The sequence below is a fragment of the Lithobates pipiens genome, unplaced genomic scaffold (genome assembly GCF_037356315.1).
Source record: "Lithobates pipiens isolate NorthernLeopardFrog02 unplaced genomic scaffold, aLitPip1_a1.2 Scaffold_22, whole genome shotgun sequence".
NCBI classification, from domain to species: Eukaryota; Metazoa; Chordata; class Amphibia; order Anura; family Ranidae; genus Lithobates; species Lithobates pipiens.
Genome location: NW_027507784.1, coordinates 121,100,767 through 121,113,819, shown reverse-complemented (window position 1 = coordinate 121,113,819; position 13,053 = coordinate 121,100,767). Strand labels below are relative to the sequence as shown.

Genomic DNA, 13,053 nt, shown 5'->3' with positions numbered 1-13,053 from the left:
TGTTCTTGATCCAAAAATGCCCCTTGATACCCTTTGTCACTGAACATTGTAGTTAGTTGGTCTGTTTGTGCTTCAAAGTCATCCTCTCGTGTACAATTTCTCTTTATGCGCATGTATTGTCCTTATATTAGTTATCCAGGATTTGAAGTGGCAACTATTAGTGGGAATTTTGTTACCATACCTTGGGGAGTATTAAAAATCTCTAAATCCAAAAAATGAATGTGATCTCTGTTTACATCCCATGTTAAAACAACATTGCGATCATTATTGTTCATAGATAGAATCAAAGATTTCATCCCTGTTGTCCCTCCACATGAGAATTAAATGATCAATGATGCATTTATATATCACAATTCTTGGGTCAGGATGTGACAACATTCCCTCCTTCTCCCACTGTGCCATATACAAATTTGCTACGCTAGGTGCAACTTTTGCACCCATTGCAACGCCTCTAATCTGTAAATAATAAACGTTTTAAATAAATCTGTAAATAAAATGTTTTGTGTCCTTAAGCTAAGCTTTTGTGTCCTTCACTAGAGGCTGCAAATGTAAGTTACCAAGCCCAGAAGATAGGGACTAAATCCCTCTATTTAATAATAAGGTGACTTCTGAAGGCTATTGCTTCCACTAGATTTTTTTAGGGGTATTAGAGTAAAAGGGTCTGAATGCAAATGCATGCCACACTTTTCATATATTTATTTGAAAAAAAGTTTGAAAACCATTTATCATTTTCCTTCCACTTCACAATTATGTGCCACTTTGTGTTGGTCTGTCACAAAAACAAAACAAAAAATACATTTATGTTTTTTGTTGTGACATGACAAAATGAGGAAAAATGTAAGGGGTATGAATACTCTTTCAAGGCACTATATATATATGTCATGGTTATTCAGTGATCTTCCTCTATTAACCTGTGCACTGCAAGCCAACAGTGCTGATCAACCATTGTGTGTCCATTGTGTGTTCGGCTTCCTGCTTGCCGTGTGCACTTCGTTTGTCTCAGTTACCGACCTTGACGTGTTCTCAACGATTCCTGTCTGCTTGTGACCTTGACCTTTTGGCATGTCCCTGACCATCCCTGTCTGCCTGTGACCCTGAACCTTTGGCGTGTACTCTGTTGTTCCTGTCTGCTACTTGCCCTGACCTCTGCCTTATCCCCTTACTATTCTTGTTGTTCCAGCCTGCTGCTTCCTTCTCCTGTAGTCTACTGTGAGTGTGAGCTGTGAGACCCTAGGGGCCGCGACCTGGACCAGACTGCAGCCAAGTCCATCCTCAACACTGGAGGCTCTGGTGAACACCTGCTGGCTCTTAGACTCCGCGCCCTGGGGAATCTATGCTCTAGCTCCTACTGAGATCTGTGTTAGTGATCCAGTAGACCTGTGTCCTGAATCTCCCTGGGTACAATCCACAGCAGTCAGTCCTAAGGTCCACTACCTAGCGGTGCACTTCTGACTCCTACGGAGTGCACCTGTCACCTGGTCTCAGGTGACCTGACAGTTTGATCAGCCATGGACCCAACTGATGTGCCGATATCTGCAGATGATCCATTGCAGAGTTTAGTTCGCAGACTTGAGACCCAAGAATGGCATCAGACCCAGGTGATGCGATTCCTTCAGGATTTGACATCCCGTGTTGAACAGGTTCAGGCCACATTAGGACCCTCAGTTCAACAACCTCAACCGCTATCTGCCGCTGCACCTATCGCATCAGTCTCAGCCACACATTCATTACAACTACCAGCTCCGGCCCGTTTCTCTGGGGACTCCAAGGCTTGCAGGGGGTTCCTTAGCCAGTGCACAATTCATTTTGAACTTTAGCCCCAAAACTTCCTGTCCGATCGGGCGAAAGTAGCATATATTATATCCCTCCTGTCCGGTGAGGCGCTAGCTTGGGCTACCCCTCTGTGGGAACTGAATGATCCAGTGGTTTCTAGCCTGTCTGATTTCTTGAAACTTTTTCGGAATATCTTCGAGGAACCTGGTCGTGTCTCCTCAGCGGCTAGCGCTCTTTTATGTCTCCGTCAAGAGTCCGCTTCTGTGGGACAGTATGCTCTTCAGTTCTGTATCCTCGCAGCTGAATTGAGCTGGAATAATGAGGCCCTAGTTGCAACCTTTTTACATGGCCTCTCTGATAGAGGGAAGGATGAATTAGCAGGAAGATCCCTTCCTGCTGATCTGGACAGTGTCATCACCTTGTGTAACCAGATCGATATTTGCTTTTAGGAGAGGACCCTGGAAAAAAGATGCCAGCACTCCCCATTCTTTAGGCAGCCTGAGCTCCCAGTCCCTTCTCTTCAATCCGAGGAGCACCCCCTGCCTGCTGAGGAACCTATGCAGTTGGGCCGGACAAAGTTATCTCCCGAAGAACGCGCTAGGCGCAGAACACTGGGCAGGGGAGGGCTGGCAGCCTTAGGACTGGGGGGCAAGTCCAGTCAAGTGGCCCATTGAACCACCGAATCAACTCACCATCCATGCCCACCTGGTTTTATAACAGATGATTATAACGGGGGAGGGTGTTAAGTCCGCTGGTGGGGGGAGGGTGTTAAGTCCGCTGGTGGAGGGGGGGAGGGTGTTAAGTCCGCTGGTGGGGGAGGGTGTTAAGTCCGCTGGTGGGGGGAGGGTGTTAAGTCCGCTGGTGGAGGGGGGAGGGTGTTAAGTCCGCTGGTGGGGGGAGGGTGTTAAGTTCGCTGGTGGGGGGGTGTTAAGTCCACTGGTGGGGGGTGTTAAGTCCGCTAGTGGGGGGGAGGGTGTTAAGTCCGCTGGTGGGGGGAGGGTGTTAAGTCCGCTGGTGGGGGGAGGGTGTTAAGTCCGCTGGTGGGGGGGTGTTAAGTTCGCTGGTGGAGGGTGTTAAGTCCGCTGGTGGGGGAGGGGGTTAAGTCCGCTGGTGGGGGGTGTTAAGTCCGCTGGTGGGGGGTGTTAAGTCCGCTAGTGGGGGGGAGGGTGTTAAGTCCACTGGTGGAGGGGGGAGGGTGTTAAGTCCGCTGGTGGGGGGAGGGTGTTAAGTCCGCTGGTGGGGGGAGGGTGTTAAGTCCGCTGGTAGGGGGGTGTTAAGTCCGCTGGTGGGGGGGTGTTAAGTCCGCTGGTGGGGGGTTTTAAGTCCACTGGTGGGGGTTGTTAAGTCCGCTGGTGGGGGGGAGGGTGTTAAGTCCGCTGGTGGGGGGGAGGGTGTTTTGTCCGCTGGTGGGGGGAGGGTGTTAAGTCCGCTGGTGGGGGGAGGGTGTTAAGTCCGCTCGTGGGGGGAGGGTGTTAAGTCCGCTAGTGGGGGGTGTTAAGCTCGCTAGTGGGAGGGTGTTAAGTCCGCTAGTGGGGGGGAGGGTGTTAAGTTCGCTAGTTGGGGAGGGTGTTAAGTCCGCTGGTGGAGGGGGGAGGGTGTTAAGTCCGCTAGTGGAGGGGGGAGGGTGTTAAGTCCGCTGGTGGGTGGGTGTTAAGTCCGCTGGTGGGGGGGTGGGTGTTAAGTCCGCTGGTGGGGGGTGTTAAGTCCGCTAGTGGGGGGGTGTTAAGTCCGCTAGTGGGGGGGGGTGTTAAGTCCGCTGGTGCAGGGGGAAGGGTGTTAAGTCCGCTGGTGGAGGGGGGAGGGTGTTAAGTCCGCTGGTGGGGGGAGTGTGTTAAGTCCGCTGGTGGGGGGGTGTTATGTCTGCTAGTGGGGGGTGTTAAGTCCGCTAGTGGGGGGGAAGGTGTTAAGTCCACTGGTGGGGGGGGTGTTAAGTCCGCTGGTGGAGGGGAGAGGGTATTAAGTCCGCTGGTGGGGGAGGGTGTTAAGTCCGCTGGTGGGGGGGTGTTAAGTCCACTAGTGGGGGGTGTTAAGTCCGCTAGTGGGGGGGAGGGTGTTAGGTCCGCTGGTGGAGGGGGGAGGGTGTTAAGTCGGCTGGTGGAGGGGGGAGGGTGTTAAGTCCGCTGGTGGGGGGGAGGGTGTTAAGTCCGCTGGTGGGGGGGTGTTAAGTCCGCTGGTGGGGGGAGGGTGTTAAGTCCGCTGGTGGGGGGGAGGGTGTTAAGTCCACTGGTGGGGGGAGGGTGTTAAGTCCGCTGGTGGGGGGGTGTAAGTCCGCTGGTGGGGGGGAGGGTGTTAAGTCCGCTGGTGGGGGGAGGGTGTTAAGTTCGCTGGTGGGGGGGTGTTAAGTCCGCTGGTGGGGGGAGGGTGTTAAGTCCGCTGGTGGGGGGGAGGGTGTTAAGTCCGCTGGTGGGGGGAGGGTGTTAAGTCCGCTGGTGGGGGTGTAAGTCCGCTGGTGGGGGGGAGGGTGTTAAGTCCGCTGGTGGGGGGTGTTAAGTCCGCTGGTGGGGGGGTGTTAAGTCCGCTGGTGGGGGGAGGGTGTTAAGTCCGCTGGTGGGGGGGGGGGGTGTTAAGTCCACTGATGGAGGGGGGAGGGTGTTAAGTCCGCTGGGGGGGTTGTTAAGTCCGCTGGTGGGGGGAGGGTGTTAAGTCCGCTGGTGGAGGGGGGAGGGTGTTAAGTCCACTGGTGGAGGGGGAAGGGTGTTAAGTCCGCTGGGGGGTTGTTAAGTCCGCTGGTGGGGGGGGGTGTTAAAAAAACACGCTGCCACTGCCAAAATTTTTAATTGTCATGATGACTAACTTTTCCCATTCTGTGAAGGTTATTACAGATACCTTACTTCAGGCTGGGGAGCGTTGATTGAGAGCACTGGAGACACTGTGCCAGGTCCTTGCCACTCTTCGAGGGTGGGGGTGATGAAGCAGGTCTCGTCTTCTCTGCAGACTGCAGCTAGCCACTCCTCCCAGCAGGTCACGTGCGACGTGCCGTTCTTGACGACGGGCGCCCCCTCCCCTGATGTGCCACACACACTTGGCCTGCCTCTGAGACTCCTGGGAGGTGGGAGTTGTAGTCTGCTGCACTCACACCTCCAGGAGCTTTAGCGCAGCTGGACTACAACTCCCACAATGCAGCGCAGGCTGGGCAGCAGCATTGAGCCAGCCAATCGGCGGTGGCTGCGACCGGCGTTAAGAGAACTGTGTGACCCAGGCCACCCGTCACAGCATAAAAAAAAAAAAAAGATGAACAAACAGCCAGCGGCCGTTTTAAACATAATGTAGGCGCCGGCCTGGGGGGAAATTTCCACCCTGCCCCCCGGCCCAGCCCACCCCTGACTCTGGGCCTATGCCTCTATTGTGGGGCCAAAGGTAATTTCCGTGACACTTGTTCTCTTCGTCCAGAAAAATGCTCAGGGCTAATACATCTGGAAGGTGGAGTATTAGACCCTGAAATATCACCTTCTCGTCTTCTCCTTTCTGTGTTGCTTCATGTCGATGCTTCCTCTCGTTCAGTCTCAGCACATCTGGATTCTGGAGCCGCTGCCAATTTCATGGATTGGGAAACTGCATCCTCCATGAGACTTACCCTTTTGCCCCTTACAACGCCATTGGTGGTCTTGGCGATTGATGGCACTGTTCTCCCAGGGGGCCCTATCCGGGTCCAGACCCTTCCTGTTAAGATGTCAGTAGGGACACTCCATCAGGAGTGGATATCCTTCCTTGTCTTACCTAAGGCTTCATCTCCTATCATATTAGGTCTTCCTTGGTTACGGCTCCATTCTCCACACGTTAACTGGTCTGCTGGACAGATCCTGGCTTGGGGTTCCTCCTGTTCCTCTTCCTGCCTACTCAAGGGTACCCCAAAAGAGAAACTTCCTGTTGCCACCATCCCAGTATCTTCTGCTCTTCCCACTGTATATAGCGATCTCTGGGATGTGTCCTGCAATAGTCGGACTGGTGCACTCTCTGGGTCATGTGGTACTCTGGATGAGGGGCCCACCTGTGAACCTGAGTCGATCATTCACTCCAGTTTGCATGGCCATTTACCTTTGCCTGTCCCTAATCTCCCTTGGACGCACAGCCAGGCTAACTTGTCTGCAAGTTCCAGAGTCGCTATGCCCTGTGATGCGATTGAGATGGTCGCTACACCTGACAATACTATTCAGTCGGCCTCTGTGTCAGTTATGCCAGTCCAGCCCATGCCCAATGGGCTTCCTGCTTCTTGTTCAGGACCTTCTGTAACCTGGCCTCACCCTACTGCTACTATGTCCGCTCAAACCCGTTTAAGAGGCTCAATCCATCCTTTGGATAGACTGCCTCATTCAGCTAGGTGGGGTTTTCAATCTTTTTCTCAGGGCTCTCTGCATTCTGTTTGTGTTTCAGCTATCCAGCTTGACTCTTGTGACATGTCACCTTCTAACCAACCTGACCTCAGGGATCCACTGACCCCTGCCCAGTCTGGTGGTCCTGTGCTGGATGTCCAACTCATCTTTAAAGGTCTGGGGGACCCTGCTCAGACTCCTGATCTTCTCATGCCCTTACCCATTCCTAAAAAGCCTTTAGTCCTCAAGTCCTCTCGTCCTCTCCCTACCTCGGTTCCGGTCTCTGAGGATAATCTAAAATACGAGGTTAGTCAAGTTTTGGATTCCCGGCTCTGTAAAGGCATTCTTCAGTACCTTGTACATTGGAAAGGGTTTGGCCCTGAGGAGAGGTCTTGGATCACTGCATCTGAAGTCTTTGCTCCTCGTCTGTTGAGGAGGTTCCATCTGGAGTTTCCCTTTAAGCCTGGACCCAGTCGGGGGTGGGGGAGGCCTCGTAAGAGGGAGGGTACTGTCATGGTTATGCAGTGATCTTCCTCTGGTTGCTTACCTCCCCTCATGTGTTCTGACTAAGAGGCCAGCCACTTCCACCTGGTGGTTTTTATAACCTCTCCTCTAAGCATGGCTCCACCCCAGGCCCTATCAGGGAACCCTATATTAACCTGTGCACTGCATGCCAACAGTGCTGATCAACCATTGTGTGTCCATTGTGTGTTCGGCTTCCTGCTTGCCGTGTGTGCTTCGTTTGTCTCTGTTACCGACCTTGACGTGTTCTCAACGATTCCTGTCTGCTTGTGACTTTGACCTTTTGGCATGTCCCTGACCATCCCTGTCTGCCTGTGACCCTGAACCTTTGGCGTGTACTCTGTTGTTCTGTCTGCTAGTTGCCCTGACCTCTGCCTTATCCCCTTACTATTCTTGTTGTTCCAGCCTGCTGCTTCCTTCTCCTGTAGTCTACTGTGAGTGTGAGCTGTGAGACCCTAGGGGCCGCGACCTGGAGCCAGACTGCAGCCAAGTCCATCCTCACTACTGGAGGCTCTGGTGAACACCTGCTGGGTCTTAGACTCCGCGCCCTGGGGAATCTATGCTCTAGCTCCTACTGAGATCTGTGTTAGTGATCCAGTAGACCTGTGTCCTGAATCTCCCTGGGTACAATCCGCAGCAGTCAGTCCTAAGGTCCACTACCTAGTGCATCTGTCACCTGGTCTCAGGTGACCTGACAATATATATATTATATATATATATATATATATACACAGTGCCTTGCAAAAGTATTCACCCCCTTGCCATTTTTCGTGTTTTGTTGCCTCACAACCTGGAATTAACATGGACTGTTTGAGGATTTGCATCATTTAATATACAGAAAATGCCCACAACTTTGAAGATTTTTTTTTTATTGGGAAATAAACAACAAATAGGACAAATTAACAGAAAAAGTGCATAAGTAGTCATCCCCCTAAAGTAAATACTTTGTAGAGCCACCTTTTGCGGCTATCACAGCTCCAGTTGCTTTGCATAAGTCTCAATGAGCTTGCCGCATCTTACCATTGGGATTTTCCCCATTCCTCATTGCAAAACTGCTCCAGCTCCTTCAAGTTGGATGGTTTGTGCTTGTGAACAGCAATCTTTAAGTCTGACCACAGATTTTCTATTGGATTGAGCTCTGGGCTTTGACTAGGCCATTCCAACACATTTACATGTGTCCCCTTAAACCACTCAAGTGTTGCTTTAGCAGTGTGTTTGGAGTTATTGTCCTGCTGGAAGGTGAACCTCCATTTTAGCCTCAAATCACATACAGAGAGGTACAGGTTTTGTTTAAGAATATCCCTGTATTTAGCACCATCCATCTTTCCCTCAACTCTGACCATGTTTAACTGTGGGGATGGTGTTCTTTGGGTGATGTGATGTGTTAGGTCTGCGTGAGACATAGTGTTTTCTTTGATGGCCAAAAAGTTAAATTTCAGTCTCGTCAGACCAGAGAACCTTCCTCCATACATTTTGGGAGTCTCCCACATGCCTTTTTGGAAAAAAAAGTGCCATTTTGATTTTTGCTGAAAGTAATGGCTTTCTTCTGACCACTCTGCCATAAAGCCCGACTCTATGGAGCGTACTGTTTATTGTTTTCCTATGTACAGATTACTCCATTCTCTGCTGTGGAACTCTGAAGCTCCTCCAGGGTTACCTTAGGTCTCTGTGCTTCCTCTCTGATTAATGCCGTCCTTGCCCGGTCCGTGAGTTTTGGTGTGAGGCCGTGTCTTGGCAGGTTTGCTGTTGTGCCATGTTCTTTCCATTTGGTTATGATAGATTTGGTGGTGCTCCCAGGGATCATCAAAGATTTGGATATTTTTTTATAACCTTACCCTGACTTGTACTTTTCAATAACATTGTCCCTTACTTGTTTGGAGAGTTCTTTGGTCTTCATTGGCAGTGTTTGGATAGTGATGCCTCTTGCTTTGGTGTTACAGCCTCTGGCGCCTTCCAAAAAGGTGTGTATATGTAATGACAGATCATGTGACGCTTAGATTGCACACAGGTGGACATCATTTTATTAATTATGCGATTTCTGAAGGTAATTGGTTGGACCAGAGCTTTTTATGGGCTTCATAAAGGAGGGGTGAATACATATGCACCTGCCAATTATCATTTTTTTATTTCTGAAAAATAGTTTTATGTATATATTTTTCTAATTTTACTTCATCAACTTAGACTATTGTCTTCTGATCCATCACATATAATTCAGATTAAAAAAAACATTGAACTAAAGGCTGTAATGTAACAAAATAGGTATAAATCCAAGGGGGTGAATACTTTTACAAGGCACTTTGTATATATATCTATATGTGAAGGGGTTAACCACTAGGGGGCGGGAAGGGGTTACGTGTATCCTAGGAGAGTGTTTCTAACTGTCTGGGGGATGGGGGATGGGCTATGTGTGACGTGGACACTGATCGCTACTCCCGATGACATAAAGCAGACGATCAGTGTCCTGTCATTAGACAGAACGGGGAGATGTGGAGTTTACATTGGCATCTACCCGTTCTTGAGCTCCGTGACGCGATTGTGGGTATCCCCGCAGCGATCGAGTCCGTGGGTACCGCAGGCACGGTCACGGAGCTTGCGGCAGGCGGGAGACGTGTACGTTACTTTGCCCAGCCATGCCATTCTTCTGACGCATATATGACAGCGGTTGGCAAGTGGTTAATAAGGAGCAGAAACTCTTTTAAGAACCCTTGTGTATATATATATATATATATATATATTTGGCTGTTTATGCCCTTCACCTCAATGTTCAATGTGTATGCTTATGTATTTCCAGTGTAGTGTGTGTGTGTTAGTTTGCAGTTTAACATTATTTCATGCTTATCATACCTTGCAGCTTATGCTTCACTGGTAATAGTTTCCAGTTGTACTGGCTTTAAATTACATGCAATTGGAGGCTAAACCAATTAGTAACTTGATGTGCTTGCATAGGAAAATGTACACACCCCAACAAATTCAATAGAGCTGCATTTTCATCCATTTTATGTCTGGTCATATTGTCAAAAGGTCATATGTAACCAACAAATACTGATTTAATCATGTCACTGCTTTTATTGAAACATTTTTTTTGTATATACATATTTCATATATGCTATTTGTAGCCAGCAGTTTGACCTCTTTTTCACATACACTTCGAGGAAAACTTTAAAGCATATCTATACCCACCCAAAAAACTTAACACGTTGAAGAGTATCCATTCTTAGATACAGTGGCTACATTAGTTTTCCATTTTTAGGTTTTATATTCCTGTATTTTGATATGATGATCTTGCTAGTAACACTTTCTGTCTTAGGGTTCATTTAGGCGGGTGCCGTCCTCAATACTAGGCTTGTGCAATTCGTTTTGTAACGAATTGAAATTCGGCCGAATTTTGCATCTTTCGGACATTCGGATGCATCCGAATGTCCGAATAATGTCCGAATAAAAAATAAATAAATTACAACTAATACGAAAGAAATTATAGCGGATATAACAAATTAATTTGACACGATTCGGTAATTCTTTAAAGATCTAATGAAACAAAAGGTCAGCTCGAAGTAAATCTTATAGTCCAATCAGCTGATTAATTTTGTGCCGGAGGATGGATTACTGGCAAAGTGCATTCAGGGAAACTGAGTTAGAATGGTGTTGTATTGTATTTGAGCCGAGGAGAAGAGACTTTGTCATTGTGTGTGTTAAAAGATTCAATAAACAAACGACTTTCCAAACTACGAATCGTTATAACAAATGTATATACATACATAAATATTGAATTTCAACGAATACAAACGAAATTATAGCGCATATAACAAATAAATTCAACATGATTCAAGATTCAGTATAACGAATATCGACACTCTATGAATAATAATGAATTATCCTAAAACGTATTAACGTAACATAATGAATATAACATAACGAAATCATGTATTTTACGAATGACAACGAACCGAAACTAAACAAAATTTTCCATTGTGCACAAGTCTACTCAATACTAAGCCGCTTTTTGCTGTGTGTGCATCCACCTCAGGGCTGTGTGCAGGCAGTCTATAGAAGTATATGCAGATGCAGCAGCTACACAGACACATGGTGCACAAATCGGGAATGCAGAGTGTCTGGGTGGACAGCAGTATTGTCTGGAGGGAGAAGTGTTCAATGGACTTTACATAGGTGACTAACAAATTAAAGCCTAACTCCAGACAATTCTTTTAAAGCAGCTGCAGCAACAGTTCTTTTTTCCTTTCCTTTTAGTTTATAACTAAATTAATATAAGCTGATCATTGTAAGCACCTCTGTCAGTTTTAAATGGTTTGTCTCACCCCTCCAAACTGTCAGTTTTTCTGAACAGTGTGGTCTGGTAAATGAATTAAAAAAATAAAACAGCAGGATCTACAGGTACAAAAATTAAGTTACAGGGGACTCGGAAAAACAAAGCTTGCTTTGTTAAATTTAGTGACAGACTGAATCATACATGCATAGCGCTTACACCCAAAGGTGTTTTTGATGTATTGATTCCCATAGTCTCGATCACAACAATCCTTCCAGCAATGCCACACCCTCTGACACACCAAGGCAAAACTAAAAAGTTTAATAGCAATGAACAGGTACAAGGTAAAACAAATTTGCTCAATACAACAAAATAATGAGGACCAAGTATTTGCACCTGAACCCTTAATCCATAGGGTCCTAACTAAAGGGGCGGTACTGGAAGCTAAAAGGTCCTTCAGTCAAATTCCTCCCACTGGCCAGTGTACTATTAATCGTAAAGGGTGCAGATACCAAAATTGTATCCGACAGCAAGGATCACTGAGGCTGACTTACTAAAACTGGAGAGTGCATAATCTGGTGCAACTCTGCATAGAAATCACTCAGTTTCCAGCTTTAAATGAACAAGCTGAGGTTAGAAGCTGATTGGCTACCACGCACAGCTGGACCAGAATTTGCACTCTGCAAATTTAGTAAATCAACTTCATTGTGCCTTTAAGAAGTGGGTAAGGAAGTTGTGGCCAGCTGCCTATAACCACCATGCAAACTGTGTAAAGGGTAATGAAATTGTGGCCCATGACCTCTCACCTCTTTGCAGTTTTGTGGCTGTTCCTCTCCAGGCTGCACTGCAGCAGTTCGCAGTGTCCTCTGTATCCTGGATGTTGGGCAGGCTCTCCTCCAGCAGCTGTGGTGGCAAATGCAGCCCTGTCACAGTACCTGTGTTCTCTCTTTCACCCTCCCAGGCCATAAAACTGATCCACACACATTTCACTTGCGGAGAAGGGAATGACAGCTGTAGTGTGAGAGCAGCAGAAACAGCCTGGTCCGTGTGGCTGTTGTCTGGTGGAGTGCCACGCACCAGGGGTACATATGCTATTTTAAATTGTGTCTTTAGTACCACCTGCCTGTTATTTACAGAGCAAAATAACCAAAGCTCAAATTATACACTCCTGCCATACTCTCCTTGGCTTCTCTTTGATTGTGGATAGTTACAATACATATTTAGTACATATTTTGCCTATTTTTCCACTCTCCCCCTCCAGTCACATCACCTGGTCCTAGTGCGTACAACCTTGGCCCTCCACCTGGTCTCCAGAGATCTTTCCTTTTCTTTACATTCCATTATTTCAGTGTTCTTATCTGCTTATTGTATGGTGGTCCTCTTTTATCACCTGTGTTTTTATGTGCTGACCAATGTAGAGCTATGGATTCAAGGCACTGTGAGTATTATATCCAATGTCCCATTCACTGCCATTTAGGCAGCCAGTCGCTGTATAATTTGAGGAATATGTTTGTAATTTGCTCTTTACTTTATAGATTAAACTTACATTGATTGCAAACAGGAATTTGCCTGAGGAAGGAGTCAAGACTACTCTGAAATGTGTTGGAATTCTCCATGCATTTTTTATGTAAATCCATCAATCTTGCTGTTATATCATGTTTGATATGGTGAGGTCATTTTTACCTTACTCTTTGCAAGTCAGCTTTTTACTTCAGTGTTTTTCTCATATATATGTCTCCATTTTATGTAAATTTTTATATAATTAAACTTTATAACTTTTATAATATTCTTATTTAAGTCTCTGTGCTGTAAAGGCAGTGTTGTAAAGGCAGAAGTTTTTTTTATTTTAATGCATTCTATGCATTAAATAAAAAAAAACCTACTGTGTTTAGTAGCCTCCCCAACACCCCCCCCCCCCCCCCCAATTACCTACCTGAGCTCCTTCTCTCTCCAGCAATGTCCACGATCCCCTCAGCCATCCAGTACACTCCTCCGGAGAGAGGGGGCGGGGCCAGGCCAGGGCTCTGTGTCTGAATGGATACAGGGAGCTCTGACTCGGCTTGGGTGACAACCTGTAGCAAGCTGCTGGCTGAGAGGCACTCAAAGGAGGGAGGGGCCAGGAGCAGCAAAGAGGAACCCGAGAAGAGGAGGATATGGGCTGTTCTGTGCAAAACCAACTGCAAAGAG

At 47.4% G+C, this 13,053-nt stretch overlaps 1 protein-coding gene across 1 annotated transcript in view; it reads right to left on the bottom strand.

Moving 5' to 3' along the window:
- The window catches only part of LOC143925440 (uncharacterized), a 45,757-nt gene extending 33,247 nt beyond the window's left edge, over nt 1–12,510 (bottom strand). Inside the window, exon 1 of the mRNA XM_077449982.1 lies at nt 11,673–12,510. Within this exon, the coding sequence (XP_077306108.1) occupies nt 11,673–11,832 (160 nt within the window). The 5' untranslated portion in view covers nt 11,833–12,510. The remainder of the gene's footprint in view (nt 1–11,672) is intronic.
- Nucleotides 12,511–13,053: the final 543 nt, after the last annotated feature.